This window comes from Myzus persicae, unplaced genomic scaffold (assembly GCF_001856785.1).
Source record: "Myzus persicae strain clone G006 unplaced genomic scaffold, MPER_G0061.0, whole genome shotgun sequence".
Lineage (NCBI taxonomy): Eukaryota > Metazoa > Arthropoda > Insecta > Hemiptera > Aphididae > Myzus > Myzus persicae.
In genome coordinates, this window is record NW_019101707.1 from 255,960 (window position 1) to 275,550 (window position 19,591).

The following is a 19,591-nucleotide window of genomic DNA, read 5'->3' on the forward strand; positions in this document are numbered from 1 at the left end:
AAACTGAAAAATGTTTTTTGTATGTACCCTTTCAATCTGGCTTATACTACTAGCAATAGGAGCCAAGAGGATTCCATATGACAACTGCATACTCCAGAATTGATCTAACAAGAGCACAGTATAACACTTGAGTGGTTCTATTGAATACTTTAAACCAATGTTATTAGCTCATGCATCAATTGCATCCAGGTCACTTTGGAGCAAGGCCGGCCTGAGCAAGGGCGGATCCGGGGAGGGGGGCACTGGTGGCAAGTGCCACCCCCGTTGGAAAATTTTTTTTATGCATTTTACATTTTTTTTTTTTTTTAGGTGGGTGCTATATTTATATTATAACATTTTTCCTATAAAGTGCCCCAACCGTAAATACATGCTGGATCCGCCCCTGGGCCTGAGTAGTTTTGCTACCCAATACAAATCTAATTTACGCTGCCCTCATTCATAAGTTATTTTTTAGTGAGGAGAGAGGTAAAAAAAATGTGTTATGAGACCTCTATTTCACAAAATATAAAAATAAATGTTATGAAAAAAGAATAAGTCATGTTTATAAGTTACATTAAACAGCAGTACACAGTGATATTCTCACATGCAATTTTTTTTAGCTAACCTACTAGCTGTACCTATTACTAAAGTAGTTAAGTCTAAAAGATGAAATAATAATAAATTGTAATAGTAAAATAAATTACTTTAATATAACAATAAATAATACCATAAAATAAATACTATTAGCAACATTTTGGGCTGCTGGCCATAGGTGTAACTAGAAGTCTTAAAGTTAGGAGCGCTTCAGCCCCTAACATTTTTATAGGTAGAAAAAATTTTAGGGGACACTGCCCCCTCCCATTTTACATTAATTGTTGCTAAATGTAAATGTAATTCAATTAATACTTAGTATCTTAGTTTGATTATTATCAGGGGCGTCCCTAGTAAGTTTTCAAGGGGGGGGGGGCGAACCTATTTTTAAAATCTATACATTATACGTATTAATAATAATTTTGTTGACATAATAGTAATTATATACCTATATTAAAAATTGTTATGGCAGGGGCGAACGCCCCTTCGTCCCCCCCTCTTGGGGACGCGCCTGATTATTATAGTCAGTAAATTGTACAGTGTATTATAAAAATATATTTTAGCTACAAATTCAAGTTTTTATTTTTCTAAAATTTTAAATGATTTAAATGATAATATAATAAAATAATATAAAATCCGATTGTTTTTAGCAAAAGTCCCCTAAAGCGTTCAAGTCGTACGACTGGCGCAGCGATTGTGGTTCGATTATCGTTAGTCGTTACCACTGTTTATACTTAATGTGACAAAAATAAAAATTCGTGGATCTATTCTTCTGAGTGAAGATTATTTTGTGTTTACTTTATTGACAACTACACAGTCCGCATCCAGGAGGTTAAGCATTCAACCCCCCGAAATTAACAAATTGCATTTGAAGTTTAAAAATTTGATAGTCAAAAATAACAGCTGCTGCTTAGATAAAAATAATAATTCTTTCATTATTTAAATTACTCGTACTACGTGATCTTGCTCATAGACCTATTAACTTGCCGGACAAATATCTTTCCTTCGACATCGAAACCACCAGACTTCTCAAAAACATACTTATAATTATCGCGTCTTACAACTATACGATTATATTATTCCTACTTCCTTGAGTGTTGTATGTTGAAACCAGCAATTTAGTTTTCTACTGGGCATTATTGTTTTGAATAAATGGCGGGAAACTATTTGCGTTTCGAACGTCTTTGGCGGTGACCAACTACCGCGTTCAGGCACATCGTCAAAAAAGGCGGGCACTCGTCGAGGCACCGGGTGTAACAAGACGTCGTGTACACTGTACAGTATACGGTGTGTAACAACCGTCAGGAACGGAAAAAAATGGCGGCCGATTTTTGACACCCGTACCCGTGCCGCCTCCGTCCCCGTCATCGGGCGTATGCGTGCCGTCCCCGAAACCGCTGCGCGCACCGACGATCGCCGTTTCCCTACACCCGTCCGTTTACGGTTCACCGTTTCGCAAAAGCGTAGTCGCGTGAACGACAACCACGGACAAACCGTAACATAATCATAATATTAACGCGTCGGCGTCATCTCAACGGACGCCTGACAACACTCCGCAGCCGCCTTCGCGAACACCGCGTAAGTACAGAATACGTCCTACTCTTGAGTACCTACTCGACATTACAGGGTCGGAGGATTTCTCGACTGCGACCCAGTGCTGAGGTACGAATACTATCGCCATCCGTGCGTCAATTTCTAATTGACGACAATAGCAATCCTAATAATAATAATAAGAAGAACAACAACAACAATAATAGTGAATAATATGATTCTTCGTCGTCCCGCATACGTACCCCACAACACAATATCAATATGCCAATATGGTAATATTAGTTTCTAACTCTATCGCGTCGTCGATTCGCTCGCGCGTTCGTCGCTGTAGTCGCCGTCACTCTCGAGTCTCGACTCTCGTTGTCGTTGCTTGTTGTCGTCGTTAATAATTGTGAGCGTCGTTAGTGAGCGACATGAGCAGCGCGGCGGTGGCGGTGGCGGCCGCGGCCAACGGCGCGTCGTAAAATAATATGTGTACGGTTGCCGTGTGGCGGCGCTTTCATAGGATTAATATATATGTCTCGCCGCGGCTGTTAATGATGCCCCCCGTGTACAAAACGTGTAAGTAGTAGAATAATAATAATATGTTTATGTGTGCACGACGCGACAATGTCTCTTTTCTTAATTCCCGATAGGCAGCGTTCCGTGGACGTTTCCGTCATTTCTTCCGCGTCTTATCTATAATTGTAGGTACCTATCTGTTAAATGTATTATACATTCTGCAATTCGATAGCAATGTCATTATCTGGGCATCTAGTTCTGTAGTATTCTGGTGTCTGCTGTCCAGTAGTGTCCACTCAGTGTCTCAGTATAGTCACTACTCTACTAGTCCAGTTCACTATAGGGACCATTATAGATCACTATTTTTTTTTTTTTTTTTTAATGATCGGTACCGCCCGCAGATGTCCGAAATAGATTTTTGTCATTCGTATTCGGTTGTCCGTCACTTCAGCGGGCTTCCGAGTTGATACTAGGTACTTACCTTTCGAACTAACAATCTGCCTTACAGTATTTCATGAATTTTCATACCCTGCTGATTGCTTACGCTTATCGTCTGGAGAAACACAAATCAGAAAATATATACGGCACCCAAGCGTTTAGTATTGTAATGTAATCACCTGTATCGCAAACGAGGACCCCTTTTACACCCCCCCAAAACAAATCTACAAAAAACCATCTCCCAATCTAGATTTTATATTATATTCAATTTTTATTTTACATATGTCATCGAAATATTGTTATTGTTACTGTTGTTGTTGTTGTTAATCCTTATCACGGGCTCACAGCGGTTGCAGCCCTCCTGCCCGGTCCAAACCGTCGTTTTGGATTTAATCAATAATAATATTGTGTTTTAGCACGACATAATATTATATTAGTCATTACTTATTACGATAGTATATTGTGATATATCATATACCTTCACATTATTTTCTTTGTTCTGACGTAGGTACTTTTTGTCGCGTGTGTGTGCACTGTTGTAATTTTTTCAATCATTTATCCTTTTCTACACTACCGCGATAAACAATTTTTTAAAATTTTTTTTTTATGCCTGTTTATTTTGTTGGGTTTTTATTTTTTCACAACATTTTTTTGGTCGTTTCTATCGTTTCAACAATATTATTACCAACGCTCCTTCAGGGATCCTGAATCAAGACTCGAGTTATTTGCTACCTCAATTATATGCATTTTTCGTTAAACGAAAAATATTTTGTTTTTTAAATTTGAACAGTTGTTCTCGATGGATCCAAACTGATATGTTATTCTTATCAGCTAAATATTGAATACATGAATGTTGAAGTCACTAGTCAGTCCTTGGTGACCGTGTTTGACTTCTGCTCTGGTTCCAAACATTTAATATTTGAATATAGTTTGTATTAAATATTATATTATGAACATCCTAGAAATTTAATATTATTATCCAAACAATAAATTGAATGTTTGATTATAGGTATTTAATTAACAAGACTTCGACAATGTCTGAAAACGAAGGAGCAACTATTGGTAATTTAGTTTATAGTTAATCTTTATTATGCTTATTAATTATTATAAATCTAACATCAGTGAAAATAGTCTTAAATCCCTATTTATTAGTTAAATAACATTTTAATTAATACCATAAACAGATAAGAAATTATGGTTTTTTTAAATCGCAGATTTATGCTGTACATGATATAGTTCATATAAATTAGTTATAATCTATAATATGTTACTGTAAAAGCACAAATAACAGGAAAACTAAGATTTAATGTTAAATTAATTTGGTTGAGCCACGAATGATTATTGTAGGTCTGACTTTTACAAACAAGATATTTTAAATGTTAGGATAAACTAATAAACTATCTATTATGGTTCATGTCTGAAATAGATTTTAAAAGATGTGTTAAAAAATAAATATCCTAGTCAAACTTCTGCATTAAAGTTAAATTAGTACCTATTTTAAAATTGTTCTAATTTAAGTTTATTAATTAAAAATGTAAAAATGCATAACATTGAAACACTTTAATTATTTACAATTATAGATTTACGAACATTCTAGTTTGAGATATATTTTACTTCTTTTTTAAATTATATATTTAGTTATGAAAATGATTTTAAAAAAAATTAGAACATAATATAAAATTATTACAATATACAATATTATTTGTTAGTACACAATTGACTACCTACTGTTACATTGAGAATTGTGTAAAACCTAACCTAAGTTAAAATGTATCCTATTCATCTATAGTATTTATTGTCGATTGACAATCATATACATTTTTTAAATACATATTTTATATTTATTAATAATACTAGTTAAAATTAAATGTATAGAATAAGTTTCAAATACTGATTTTAATTTTATCATATTTGATTTGGACGTTTTAGTTATTGGCATATTTTTTTACACTTTGGACTATTACCACAATAAATTGTTTATACTAAAATTTACCATTTCTCATTTGGAAAAGCCAAAACTACATTAACCATTTGAGGTTTGACCTAATTAATTTGTATATTTTAGAATTTACCACAAACTTTCAGTAAATTCTAGGTCTTACAATTTAAATCTATGGTTTTTCTGTATTTATACTTTTATCTTATCCAACACGCATTATATTACCTATACTAAGTGTATTGAGTATTTTTTTAAATATAATTCATTCCTCTACTAAATGTATAAAATAACATTTTTTTTTTATATTGAATAAAAAATTCAAAATGGCATTGACCTTATTCTAAACCTAAAATATACCTAAATCTTGTTTAACATCTTACATCCCCTTAAATTATATAATAAAAAAATTCTTTACAAAATTTGTTTTAAAAACACTTACTTTTTATAAATTTAAGTCTAAAACCCTGTCTTAGTATTAGCTGATCAATGGTTATGAAATGACTCTGTTTCATGGTATATTTTCATTGGTGTCTATGGAACTTAGCATAACATATTTTTGTACTAATCAATTAATAACTGAGTTAAATACGCAGATATGAAAAACCGATTTTTTAGTTTATTATTTAGTTATTTAATAGTTTAGTTTTTTAAAAAATTTAAACATATTACCCTCGAATAGGTGTTTGGGACCTATTTAGAATGTACCACATTTAACTAAGTCATTGTCTATTAATTATTAGTATTAGATGCCGGGTCATCTGCAAATACTATGACTATTGATGGAACTCACATAAAGTTAGAGGCTTCATCCTCTGGCTCTGAAAATATCACAGACATACAAAATTACTTAGATTCATTTAATAAAGAAATTGAAGGAAATGATGTAACACAAGTACAACCTGGTAAGTATTATTTTTACTTAAAAGTTTATTTTATATTTTAATAAAAAAAATAAATTTAGATGGGGACTCAGTAGAACATGCATATTTCATAGATCAAAATGTCCAATATTACTATCAAACAACTACAGGAGATGGCCAGATGGTTATGGTTGGAGGTAAGTTAAAATTAAAGTTACAATATTGGAATTCAAAATGTAACATTTTTTTTAAAAACTAATTTAAATTCTAGGACTTTCAGAACATGATGCACAAATGATGGCTAACACAAATGAAAACAATATAAATAACGTAACTCAAATTGTTCTGCCTAATGTACAAGATAAAATTAAAAAAGATATCCCCCAAGTAATTTAAAATTATAAATGATAAATAATACGGGTAGTAAAATGTTTGAAATTTTAGATTGTTGCTTTAGGAGATGGTAGTGGGTATCAAACAGTTACTCTTGTTCAAGCTGACGCTGACACCAACAATTATGTTCTTTATGTAGTCAAACAACAAAATGACAAAAATGATGAAACATCAAATGTTAGTATGGAGATTTCTCAAGAAGACCCTGATCCAGATGATCCTGATGTCAATAATGTATATGATTTTAATGATGGGGAAGATCCAACTCTACCAAAAAAACAAGAAATAATTGTAAGTTTAAAAAAAAATTTAAACATTTCTATTTATTTATTATTATTATTAATATATTTCTAATATAATATATATTTAGGATTCGGGCGAAGAAGATGACAAATCTAAAATACTTAAAATAGTACCTAAAAAGTCACAGACTGTAACTCAAGCACACATGTGTAATTATTGTAATTACACTACTGGAAAAAGGTATTCTTAACGAGTTTCAAAATGTCTTTCAGTTCATTATTATTATTGTTATTTTTATTGATGCACTTATTAATTGCTGTTATTTTTGTACTTATCACCTAATATTTCTATTGTATTTTGATTTTTCATAAAATTTAAAAAACTTTCTTTTAGGTATTTGTTGTCTCGTCATATGAAGTCTCATTCTAAAGAGCGCCCTCATAAGTGTACTGTTTGTGAACGTGGTTTCAAAACTCTAACTTCTTTGCAAAATCATGTTAATACTCATACTGGAACAAAACCTTATCAATGTCGAAGTTGTCCAAGTGCTTTTACTACATCGGGTATGCAAATTTATTAGTTCTTCCTAAGTATTTATTATTATGTTGTGTTTTAAATGTTTTTATTTTTTATAAAATATTTATATATATTTATATTACAGGAGAACTTGTTAGACATGTTCGGTATAAGCATACTCATGAAAAACCACATAAATGTACGATATGTGATTATGCTAGTGTAGAACTTAGCAAAATGAGAAATCACATGAGATGTCATACTGGTGAAAGACCATACCAAGTATTTACTATTAAACATTATATTCCTTTATAACTAGATGTTAATATTTATAATTTTTTCTAGTGCCCCCATTGTACTTATGCAAGTCCAGATACATTTAAATTAAAGCGTCATTTGCGTATACACACTGGTGAGAAACCATATGAGTGTGATATTTGCTTTTCTAGGTTTACCCAATCCAACAGTTTAAAAACACACAGACTAATACATAGCGGTAAATTAAATTTTTTATATTATTAATATTTTAGAGTACAAAAATAATTAAATTTTGGTTCTAGGTGAAAAACCTGTATTTAAATGTGACCATTGTCCCGCCACTTGTGGTCGAAAAACTGATTTACGTATTCATGTACAAAAGCTTCATACTTCCGACAAACCTATTAAGTGCAAACGGTGTAGTGAAGCGTTCCCTGATCGTTACCAGTACAAGGTATTGAAGTATATATTTTCCATCAATATATTTTCTAATCAATATATTCTATAGGTTCACTGTAAATCACACGAAGGGGAAAAATGTTATAAATGTGAATTGTGTCCTTATGCTTCCATGTCTCAGCGTCATCTTGAAACTCATATGTTAATACATACTGATGAAAAACCATTCCATTGTAAACAATGTGATCAGGTAAATTAATTTAAGTTACATAAATAATTATTGTATACTATACTACAGGGGTGGGCAACTGGTGGCCCGCGAGCCTTTTTTATCTGGCCCGCGCTACATTTTCAAATTGCATTAGGTATAGGTATACAAGTTGATTTCGCCGTGTTGTCATTAGAAGCCTCACATCCTCAAAACTCTCACTAAACTGCAAATAACTATTTATATTTAAATATTTAATTAAATTATTTTCAATAACGCTTTTTGTATTACCTATTTCACTATAAACAAAATAAATGCTAATTAAAATGTATATTTTGAATGACTTTTTTTTTTGCTTTCTATGCCCTGGCCCGCTAGATTTTAAATTTTATAAAAATTCAATTGGCCCTCTAGTAACTTTGAGTTGCCCATCCCTGCTATACTATATCAACTATACTTATTATATTTTTTCTTTAGTCATTCAGACAAAAACAATTACTTCGCCGCCATCATAATCTGTATCATAATCCGGCTTATATACCACCTCCACCACATGCAAAAACTCATCAGTGTAATACGTGCCAACGATCGTTTAGACATAAAGGAAATTTACTAAGACATATGGAAGTTCATATGCAAGAATCTACTGGAAATGATCGAAATACAGCATTAAAACAAAGACTGGAGGTATTTTTATTTTTTAAATGTATTATCTAACTTTTTACAATCAGTTGTGACAAAAAGAAATTTATGAAACTTTTTTATTCATTTTTTTCCTAAAAATAATTATTCATTTTAATTGATTTTGTACGCTTGCAACTTGTATATATCACAGAATATACATATACAGAGTTTTTTAACCTAAATATTCAGCTTAAAATATATAATATTTTAATATCTTAGTTATTTACTGTGTCCCTTAAGACGACGTTATATCTGCATGTGCTGTCTCCATCTTACAAGAGCGTAGCATATCAAATTTTACATTCAGCAGATCAAGTTTACCTCAGTTAGCTTAAAAATTAGAGTGATTGACCTCTTATTAAAATGAAAGGTAAAAATATTACGGAGAGCTTATCATGGGCTTTTTATTATATTTTAATTTTAAAGAGAATTATGAGTATTTTAAGCAGTACAAACAATTTACAATTTTTAAATACTCATAACTCTTTAAAATTAAAATATAATAAAAAGCCCACGAAAAGCCCTCCGTAATAAACTTACCTTATAAATTCACTCTCATTTTTAAGCTAACTAAGCTTAACGTATTCTGCTGAACGTAAAATTTGATATTCTACACTCTTGTAAGATGGAGACAACACATGCGGGTATAGCTTACTCTTAAGTCTACACACAACTATGATACCAGTTTCTTGTTTACGAGTTACTAAATTTATTTTGTATAAGTGGTGGAGTGATAATTTAGGAAGAACAGTTATAATATTTATTAATTTAATTAAGTATGATGTGTCTTCTACAATATTGTGGGTAGGTAACATAGTTGTCAGTAGATGTATTGTTGGACTTCTTGGATAATTTATTAGCTGTTTGATTATTATTATCATGTAATTGGATTACCTTGACTAAATTAACAAACACACAAATAAATTTCTCATACCTATAACGGCAATAATAAAAATAGAAGTTATAAATACATCACCTAAATGTGCGGTAAATACATATATGTATAATGTGTGAAGTGAACATTATGTGACTGGTGGAAACCGAATTGAATGTTGTAGAATAAAGCTCAACATACTTAAGTAATTAATGTGTGATTTCATGAGGATAAAATTGAAAAATAATTCTTGATAATAAATTATTGCAGTATACAGATTCAGCTAATGAAGATGAATCTGAAGAGGACACAAGTATTCCAACAAGTGAAACTGGAGTTGTAGCAGTGGAAGGCGACGATGGACAGCAATATGTTGTACTTGAAGTGATTCAACTTGATGGTCAAGATCAGATAGATAATTACTCATCCACGAGTGTATCAATACAACAAGTTGACCAATCTTCTTGTAAGTACAAATTACAATTTTCTTTAAATTTAATTTTCAAATTAAATTATTTATTTTACAGCACCAAGTCAAAAAGACCTAACAATTTTAAAAACTGCGTCTTTGTTAGACGTAAAAGAAGAATGTGGTGATGGTGTTGAAAATTGTTTTGGTTTTGATGACGAAGATGATGAAGAAACCAACTCAGGTGGTTAAAAGTAACTATAATTTAAGTGTAAAATTTTAACTCAAACTTTTTACATTTCCTTTTATATAATTTGTGTACCAAATTTTATGTTTTTATCATTTTTATCATTATTGATGTATAGTGTAATATATTGAACAAACTGCTCTTTTATAGCCTAAAATTTATGTTATTTTAGATTTAAAATATTTGAACCTTAGAAATAAGTATCCAATTTATATTATACTATTATAGCTATTGGTTTGTCTATGTGTAATTTATTTTTATTTAAATTTTGTATTTTGTAAAAAAATTACACAAAATACTTAAACTAAGTCATTAGTGATTAACAAATTAGCGTGTTTATATTCATTAATAGCTTCAATTATTTTATAACCATGATTTTAAATTGTTTTTTTATTCGAATTATTATTGAATACAATATAAGTAAACAAATGTATCAACTAACTGTTAACAAAACTAATAGTCAATTCAACATCGCTGATTTGTGTTTTATTATATACAGACTTATTATTGCATTTTTTACTGTGTGAATTAATTGAAATAGTAGATTAACCTATTACGTAGCGTTTACAATTAATAACGTTTAGAGAACCGATTTTTTTTCTTGTGAAATTCATAAATTTAAAATCTGATATATTTTAATTATACAATGTTTATTTAAAGTGTAGTATTTTTTTTTTTTTTCAGTGTATTTTGACATAACCTAAAGACCTTTATTAAAATATTGAATATTTTAAAGACTGCACTTATTTATCTTGAATAAAGAGATTGATATAGTATTACTTTATAAACACTAAACGATTCCTAATTGTATTTTGTAAATAAATATTTCTTACTTATAGTACTCTATTGAAATAATTTTAATTTGTAATTATAATATATTTTGTTTCTATTCGATTATGTATTTTTAAATTATGTAGTTACATTCCCAGTCCCGTTTATAATATGACCATGGAAGTATAAAATTATTTAAATTTATTATTGTGTGCCAGTTGTCCAGATATATTGTAAGCATGTGCACTTTTTATTCCTAAAATATATTGAGTGCTGTTGATTGTTATGCAATTAACAAATAAACTATTGTTAACATTAATATACTCTTGTTAGATATGTAAACAGATTACAATATTAGTCTTTAATTATTTTAGTGTTATTGTAATTAATAGTTGTTTCTAAATGGCATCCTAGCTTTGATTATAAATAAAGTACAAGTACAATATAGCATTAAGAAACATGTGTTGATTTTATTTAAACCTGATAATTATTCTTAACATATTGCTTTCGTGTCTAAAATATAGGTAGTTCTAATTCTTATCAAAATGAAAATAAAAATTTACTAATTTATATTTGCTATTTAAAATTCATTAATATGTACTACTTTTTTAGTTTGTTTTTGATTTTAAGTATGATTGCATAATATTAATATGTGCATAAAACAGCTTGAAAATGTAATTTGAAGTTTATCATAAGTTCTTACTTTGATTAAAAAATATAGAAAATGATATATTTAACATAAAATAATGTGAAGAGTTTGGCAGTAACCGCATGTAATAGTATATTGTCAGGCGCGTGCGGGAAGTGCAAAAAACTTTTAGGAATATAGCGTTAAGTTAATATTCACTTTTTTTTTTACTAATATTATGATTGGCATCATGATAATATAAAATTAAAATATATACTTGGATTGTTTAATCATACCTACTAACTTTTAAGGATACAACAATTAATAATAAAATAAATAATAAATGATAATAAAATAATGTCACACATAAGTACTTTCTATATCACGCCTGGGAATAAGTTTGGGCCACACCAAATAGGTAAACCGCCAATATTACTAATGTGATTTGGGGGTAAAAACCCATTTTATTCTTTTATTAGTTGAATTTTCCTGATTATATATAATATAATGTAGTAATTAGATTTAGCATAGGTACTTCAAAGTACGACTTCCCAGTTAAGATTTTTAAACTTATTTTTATTTTTTTTAACTTACTTTTATCGTCTGCAAAATAAAATAAGCATGGCTTTACATTAATCATTTATATTTTTAATCCAACGACAGTAATGTATTTATTGATTTACAAAAAGTGGTTTAACCACTGTACAAAAATTTTGATAAAATATCTGTATTTAGTATTATGAATGTCATACTACGCAATAACTTTCAAACAATAATACAATACAACATAAGAATAAGTATAATACTATGAATACATATGATATAAAATGTGTAACAATATAATTATATAAATATAGGTTTATTCACATAACAAAAACAAGAAAGTATAGTATAATACAGTGGTTTTCAAACTTTTTTTATACACGGCACACCGTACACTTCAAAAAATTTTCACGGCACACTGACATTTTTTTAGATGAACAAAATTGTTTTGAATTAATTATAATTTTATATACATTTAATTAGAAATTTTTATTATTTATTTATTAATATTACAATTACAGTATAATTAGTTATTAAATTTATTTACAAAAAAAAGTGTAGTTTATACATAGGTACATTTAATGAGAAATGTGTGCCTGATGGGCGTTACAAATATTTTTAATTCTTGGACGAATAGTTGACAGACATACCCTCATTTCTTCTTCCACTGAATTTAGTTTTTCTCGTTTTTTATTTTTTATATTCGCAAGCGCTGAAAACCCTTGTTCACAAAGATATGAGGTTGAGAACGGCAAAAGAATAGTCAGTGCTTTTATAGATATCTCTGGATATTCTTTAGAAACATATATCCAGAATTTATTGAGAGTGATCTCTTTGAATTTCAACTGCAATGTTCGATCATTTTTGATTGAACAGAGATTTTCTTCTTCAACAAGTTTTAAATCAACCAAGTCACTAATAGACACATTAAAAGGGTCTCGTACCCAGTCATAATTTTTAATATTAATACTTGAAAAATATTTATTCATTTTTACTTCTAACAATGTGATGGACTCGACTATTAATGAAAAAATGTTGTCATCCGCAACTAGTAAAGCAGTACGTGGAAACATGATTAAATTACCTTGATTAATTTTAGTTTTCCATAAATTCAATTTTCCGATGAAAGCCATAATTTTGTCCGACGATGATAGTATATTTTCATCACGACCTTGCATACTTGAATTTAGTTTATTGAGATGCTCAAACAAATCAGTTAAGAAAGATAACTTTGTCCACCACTCTTCATCCCCAAGAAAGTTGAATTCAGTTTCTTCCATAGTTAAAAATACAAGTAACTCCTCTCTCAAATTGTAAAATCGTGATAAAATATTGTCTAACAATATAACGGATAACCTATACTTTTTATAGTTCAATAGTTATCTGAGATTACTTATCTTAATCACTTTATTCCTACAAACTGTCGATTTATTAATATATAAATATATATCAAATCCATAGAGATTGAAAGCATTTATTTTCTTATATCGCAATTCAATGCAATCGGTAATTTATGGAAAAACCGCGGCACACCTAGTGCATACTCGCGGCACACCAGTGTGCCGCGGCACCCAGTTTGAAAACCACTGATAGGTATAACAATGCACATAAATATTAAAAAGCAAAATAATTGATAGTTTATGCATGTCAAAAAACAAAAAAATATTGAAATATGAAAAAAACAGAATATATATCAAAAAGTATGATAAATAATATTTAAAAAAGACAAAACAATTTATGTATTATATTGTTATTTGTTGGTTATTTGTACAACTTAACCTAATCCAACCTAACCTAACCAACGTCCGAAAAAGTAAAAAGAAAAACAAATTATTAGATATACATGCAATAATATTGCAATATGCACGAAAAATGCAAAAAAAGGGAATAAATTTATAATTTTAAAAAATATAGTAGGTCCAAGAATGGCAAAAAAAATATGTTAAAAACTGAAAACAATTTATACTTATGAAAAATGTTAAAAACTTAAAAAATGAAATAGATTTATAGTCTGAAAAATAAAGAAGGTCCGAAAAATGTAAAAGAATATATGAAAAATGCAAAATATATTATATTATATTCATAGATATTTGCATAAAATATGAACAAAAAATGAAATAGATTAATACCTAGTCACCTAGACGTAAGCTGAAAATATAAAATATGTACTAAAATAATACCTAATAGGTACGAAAAAGATAAAAAAATGTGTATAGTTAGAAGTATACAATAAAAATGAAATAGATTAAGATTATGGGAAAGTAAACAAAATGAATAATATTAGGTAGAAAAATAATTACTTATATAAGTACGTATTAAAATATAATAATAATGATGCGTAATAAAAATATAATATGTTAGCTAAAAAAAAAAAATACAAAAAAGAAAAAAAGTCCATATGGAATGGAATGTCCATTTTTTTTCCAAATATACATAATTATATAATATAATACCTACTATATTATGAAATTTTCTCCATTTTAAAAAACCTCGGTACGTACTGCTTCTCATTGGAATCTTTAAATATAAAACTACATAACTTGAATAGAAAAATAGTTATAATTATATTATTTTTATTAAGATAAACAAAAAACGTATTTTTTACAAAATATTTAATAGGTCATATTCTTTCATTATATGTTTTAAATGCATACAATATTGAGAACTGATACTATAGAATAATTAATATATTATCTACCTATGTCCTATACAATATACATCACAAAATGTTGCTCCCGAAGCTAATAGCCAGAGAATCCCTCCGTCCTCCCTGCCTTACCCGCTGGTTATTCGATGAAATTAATTGTTAACGTATTAATTTTTAGTAATTACGGTATTATCCAAAACTAAGGTGGGTAGTACGCTTTGATAATGTTGCGATGTATAAATGATATATGCCTTAAATCTGTTACACGTTATTTATAATCTGAAAGATTTATATAATAAGAAACAGTAAGAACTCACCTAATCCTAATAAATTACAAAAAACGAGCGTTTTGTGTTTAATGGGAGCTGAATACCCAGAATACCTGATCTTTAGCTAGGTATACCCATTAATTAGATATAAAATAGCTTTAGATATATTTCTTAATGCTTTTGACATTATCCTGCTAAATAAATAAAACGAATATAAATGAGAATTACATTATACTTATAAGTTATAACAGACAATATTATTAAAAATATTAAATACATAGGAATATATTTCATATCATTATATGCTCTAAAATTTTAAATTAGAGGATGAAGATTATAATTTATTTTCATAGGTAACCGATTTTATTCATCAACTCTGAACAATATCAATTACAAATAAACATATTTTTAAAATATTGTATCAAATATTTAATTAATGGGCCGATAATATTATAGTAGTAAAACCATAGTATATATATATTATATTTTAACATCCTGTTGTCTCGTAACAACAATAAATAATAATAATAATTTACTGTTATTCGAACAATATATTATAATCTATTTTGTCTTCGGCTTATAAATTCATAACTTTATTCTTTTGTGTCAATTTGTGTAAGCTAAACGAATGAGTAGATGAACTAGGAAGTCCAAAAATTAAATCACAGATGCTTCCCGACGGTAATGCTCGAATGGACAACCTTGGAAATTCTCCGAAGACGAACCGTTTTTCTGTCGATGCACGGAAGATTCAACAGCAACAATCAAAAACGTCAAATAAAAACGGCGGACCTATTGCACCTGGGGTAAGAATTCCAACAGAAAAGGTAACTCCAGTCTGTAGACAGTCTTGTAAAGAATAATTTTATTTTGTATTCGGAATACGTGTTCAAATAAATCAGTATTAAAATACTCCGAATACATTTAAAAAATATATGTTCTGAATACATAGGTACCTACTTATTTTATACTTAGTTTTTTCCCGCTAATATTTCTCAGTTTTCAAATGGTTGGAAATTAACGTCGGTCGATCATATTTCATTCAAAGAGAAAAACTATTGGTTATAACTTCAAATTTACTCGACTTTTGAGAGAAAAATAGAAAAATTTGTCTTGACACAAATATAAACTATTTTTCGAGTTTAATAAAGCATTTTTTAATGAATAAAATAATTCAAAAATTTTTTTTCAGAAGTATAATAAGTGTTCGAAGAAAAAAAATGTATTTGAATACTTTGCAAGACTAGTCTGCAGATTACAATGTCGACGGTCAGTAGGTATTTAGTTATTTTTTGAAGGGCAATCACTGAAACAAATATTCGGATATATTACGACCTAATATCTTTCTTATAAAATTAATGCGTTTTAAACATACGTAATGAATCATTTTTTTCCATTTCCACAACATTATTATAAATTATAATATCTATTATTTACTACCTATTTTGACATTTTGTCGACGTATACCAATTACGAACGGCAGGTAAAGATTAAAAATATTACATTAACTGATTAAAGAAAGATTTATCTTAATTATTAATTGAAATTAACTAAGAACCTTAATTTGTACCAATAATAACCAAAATTGAAAATATCATATAGGTAATAAACATATTGTTGTTATATATTTTATTATATCTAAAAAACCATTAGAGGTGATATTGAGTCGGTACAGGAAAAATTTGACAAGGATCATAATGAATAAACATGAAAATAACCAAATAGAAAGGCTTGACAAATTAGCATATCGACTTTAACCGAACATTTAATTTTTATAAATACATTTTTAAAAATGGTTATAAAATAGCCACTAGGCACATTCAGTGGAGTCTCGATAAATGGGATCTGTAGAGTTATCGAGACTCAGTTGTATACTTGGTCGAAGCACGTTTGGACCAGGGACGTTTGGGTCACTAATAAAAATGCAACCAGTTTGGACCAGAATTTTGTGATCCCGTTTGGGCCAATTTTTTATCAAGACAATTATTTATAATTGGTAACTGACCAAAAACTCAGTTACATTATTAGTATATACAAATATATAATAGATATCTGTTACAACACGGCCCTATCAGCAATGCTAATTGCGGTTATACACTTTACACTTATATATCACAAACACTATATTATAATTATTCTATTTCTAATTAATAATCTAACAAATTTTATATTTATATTTTTATAAATATAAGAAGCAGCATTTTTAACCATGCCAAAGACAGTCCTAAGCCTGTTAAAAATGAAATGGAAAGGAAAATGCTGGTCCAAATGAATTGTGTAATACAAATATTTTTTTAGTAAAAACGGATCTTCAAAATTGGTCCAACCGAGTTGTGTGTTGGGAAAATTGATCCAAACGTGTCCTGCCCGTATATTTATATACGTACCTAACCGGAAAATGGAGGAGGGAAAATGTTATAATTGTAGGGGTGACTGGGTGCAATTGTAATAAATTTCATGAAATTATCTATTTAAATTAGTATTCTAACTTTTTTTGTTTGATTACATAGATAGGTACCTTAATTTAATCTGTTGTGTAACATTTTCCTATTTTATATGCATGAGGATTGATATTTCATTTTCAAAAAATGTTGAGTAAATGAGAATCAAAAAGAAAAACTTAATGTTAAAATTGTACCCACAGTAAGGGTAAAACTGTAGAAAAGGCATTAAAGGCCACAATTAACTTTCCAATACAATCAAAACTAGAATGTACAAAATTCTCGTCATATGGCGTAGGTACATAAATATATTAAATTCATAATCAAAACTCTTTTGCGACGTAGTAAAAGTAAACTTGGGTTTATTAAAAAAAATTTATTTTTTGTTCTTGGTGTATGGTGTTTTTATCACCTTTTATTATTTTACTTGTAAAACAAACATGACATCGGCCGATTGATAAGTATAGATGGTACTATGGTAGATACAATCCATTTACAGTATTACAGTTAGTGTATTTTTTTTAAATTTTCATACTTGTCATGAAGGTAAATATTTACCGTGTTACAATTGTACCCAGTCTTCCCTACCTACATTGTATAATATAAAAATCAGGCATGCAATTTAGTGCATCCAGTTACAAATTCGCAAGCAATTCAGGTGCGGCCATTTGTAAGCTTGTGTGGTAAAAAAATCTAAAAACTTTCGTGAAACTCTTTGATCATATTATTATAATCCATCAAATATTAGGTATGATGTTTTTTTTTTTTTTAATTGCTATGTTTTTTAGATCAAAAAGATGTCTTTGGCCAGCATGCTAGCAAGTGCAGATAGACTCTCGAAAAATTTGGAACGTAAAATTTCAAAGCCAATAATAAAGAATGAAAGCAAAGTGAATGTCAATGACAAGCAAATAAAAAAAGAGCCGAAGATAGTACATGCTGCAACAGTGAGAATTTTCTTAAAAATCTCAATATTTTTTTCACTAGGTACCTATTCATAAATTTTGATCCTGATGACCCTATTCGATAGGGTAGTGAGTATAGTCCCATTACTAATGATATATTAATAAACTTAAAGTCTTTTATATCATGAAATAATATATAAATTATTATTTCTTACACATATATAAAATATATATATAGAATTAAAAAAATTTAGGTGCCACGTCGTAGTGTGTTCGAGGTGACAAAAACGAGATTATTGGTGCCTTTGACTCCAGAACCTGCACAACTGAATCATCCGCGTGTCCATGAAAATACAGTTACGGTTAGCTATATGCCGTCTAAAAAAGACGTCGCTGTGCAAACAGTTCCATTCCCATTATTCCAGCAACAGCCGGTCGAGATGGGTTCCACCGATAATCACCCAACCCAACAGTTCTCGAGTGCGACACATCATCGGAATAAGATTTTTGAACAAACAATTAATCAAATTTAACCGGTTGTCTTATTTTTAGGAAAAACTCTGAATAGTGATGCCCCATTTAAAGAAATTGTTAAGAAATTCGATAAGTTTCTAAGAAAAAATATGAAAACAACGATGCTGTTTAAAAAATATATAGACAATTTGTCGGCTCGGAGGTTCGTAGCTGCTGCGTCCAACCACGATTATCGGAAGTACCTCATGTACTTCTCTTCATTCTCAATTGGAGTCATCACTACATATTTGTTGAACTGCGGTTATTATTATTTACAACGTATAGAAAATCCCCAACATTTATTACAATAAATATTCACATGAACACACGTTCAATGATTTAGGAAATTCTCAGTTTTTTAATCGGTTTGGTTGGATTGAATCCGTACTTTCTTGACAATCTAAAAAATTGACTATAGCAGGTCTTCAAACCACCGAAAAAATGATGGAGACCACTGCTGGGCGATGGCTCTAAACTAAAATTAACTGAACGATTATCATTTAAAATGTAGCAATACAATTTTTTAAGTCTGCCAAGTATGTTAATTACTAGGACAATAAGATGTTGATGCAGGGTTGCATGAATGATTAACTAAACATGTGAGTAAGTAATGAATAAATGGAATTATTGAGCTAAAGGTCAAAAATATAAAAAAAATAAATAAATAAAACATTTAAATATGGTTTACCGATATAATATTATTATCGTTATTAAAAATGATCTAGAACTAATAAATTAAATTTATTCATACCAATTATTTTAATTAAATGTAACAATGAATTAA

General features: G+C 29.1%; 3 protein-coding genes across 7 annotated transcripts; 2 read left to right on the forward strand and 1 right to left on the reverse strand.

Annotated features, from left to right (window-relative positions):
- The first annotated feature begins 1,858 nt into the window (after positions 1 to 1,858).
- Positions 1,859 to 11,319, forward strand: LOC111030210 (transcriptional repressor CTCFL-like). 4 transcript variants are annotated; one of them, XM_022309609.1, is made up of 15 exons: positions 1,863 to 2,148; positions 4,070 to 4,122; positions 5,740 to 5,901; positions 5,961 to 6,056; positions 6,131 to 6,246; positions 6,304 to 6,543; positions 6,623 to 6,735; positions 6,889 to 7,058; positions 7,157 to 7,293; positions 7,357 to 7,507; positions 7,572 to 7,723; positions 7,778 to 7,918; positions 8,354 to 8,563; positions 9,705 to 9,900; positions 9,962 to 11,319. In XM_022309609.1, the coding sequence occupies exons 2-15, from the start codon at positions 4,095 to 4,097 to the stop codon at positions 10,093 to 10,095; spliced, it is 2,046 nt and encodes a 681-aa protein (XP_022165301.1). In that variant the 5' UTR covers positions 1,863 to 2,148; positions 4,070 to 4,094; the 3' UTR covers positions 10,096 to 11,319. The 4 variants fall into 4 exon arrangements, with proteins under 4 accessions (XP_022165302.1, XP_022165301.1, XP_022165299.1 ...); XM_022309607.1 differs by lacking the exon at positions 1,863 to 2,148 and adding an exon at positions 2,261 to 2,682 and having other exon boundaries at positions 9,962 to 10,095; XM_022309608.1 differs by lacking the exon at positions 1,863 to 2,148 and adding an exon at positions 3,032 to 3,988 and having other exon boundaries at positions 9,962 to 10,095.
- Positions 11,320 to 12,610: 1,291 nt separating this feature from the next.
- Positions 12,611 to 13,312, reverse strand: LOC111030217 (zinc finger BED domain-containing protein 5-like). Its single transcript, XM_022309618.1, has 2 exons — positions 13,035 to 13,312; positions 12,611 to 12,947 (listed from the first exon to the last, which is right to left on the reverse strand). Exons 1-2 carry the CDS (start codon positions 13,310 to 13,312, stop codon positions 12,611 to 12,613), a joined length of 615 nt encoding a protein of 204 aa, XP_022165310.1.
- A 2,216-nt stretch (positions 13,313 to 15,528) lies between these two features.
- LOC111030213 lies at positions 15,529 to 19,518 on the forward strand. 2 transcript variants are annotated; one of them, XM_022309614.1, is made up of 4 exons: positions 15,529 to 15,754; positions 18,178 to 18,336; positions 18,549 to 18,774; positions 18,847 to 19,518. In XM_022309614.1, the coding sequence occupies exons 1-4, from the start codon at positions 15,617 to 15,619 to the stop codon at positions 19,116 to 19,118; spliced, it is 795 nt and encodes a 264-aa protein (XP_022165306.1). In that variant the 5' UTR covers positions 15,529 to 15,616; the 3' UTR covers positions 19,119 to 19,518. The 2 variants fall into 2 exon arrangements, with proteins under 2 accessions (XP_022165306.1, XP_022165307.1); XM_022309615.1 differs by lacking the exon at positions 15,529 to 15,754 and adding an exon at positions 17,175 to 18,072.
- Positions 19,519 to 19,591: the final 73 nt, after the last annotated feature.

What these genes read in the sequence shown, in the direction of transcription:
- LOC111030210 (XM_022309609.1), top strand. Translation starts at nt 4,095, where the DNA reads ATGTCTGAAAACGAAGGAGCAACTATTG. An exon ending in CAAAAAAACAAGAAATAATT is followed by an intron (nt 6,544 to 6,622) that starts GTAAGTTTAAAA and finishes ATATATATTTAG; the next exon opens with GATTCGGGCGAAGAAGATGA. An exon ending in ACAAGTTGACCAATCTTCTT is followed by an intron (nt 9,901 to 9,961) that starts GTAAGTACAAAT and finishes TTTATTTTACAG; the next exon opens with CACCAAGTCAAAAAGACCTA.
- LOC111030217 (XM_022309618.1), bottom strand. Translation starts at nt 13,312, where the DNA reads ATGGAAGAAACTGAATTCAACTTTCTTGGGGATGAAGAGTGGTGGACA. An exon ending in ATAGTCGAGTCCATCACATT is followed by an intron (nt 12,948 to 13,034) that starts GTTAGAAGTAAA and finishes TGTGTCTATTAG; the next exon opens with TGACTTGGTTGATTTAAAAC.
- LOC111030213 (XM_022309614.1), top strand. Translation starts at nt 15,617, where the DNA reads ATGCTTCCCGACGGTAATGCTCGAATGGACAACCTTGGAAATTCTCCG. An exon ending in AGATAGTACATGCTGCAACA is followed by an intron (nt 18,337 to 18,548) that starts GTGAGAATTTTC and finishes AAAAAAATTTAG; the next exon opens with GTGCCACGTCGTAGTGTGTT. An exon ending in CCCAACCCAACAGTTCTCGA is followed by an intron (nt 18,775 to 18,846) that starts GTGCGACACATC and finishes TCTTATTTTTAG; the next exon opens with GAAAAACTCTGAATAGTGAT.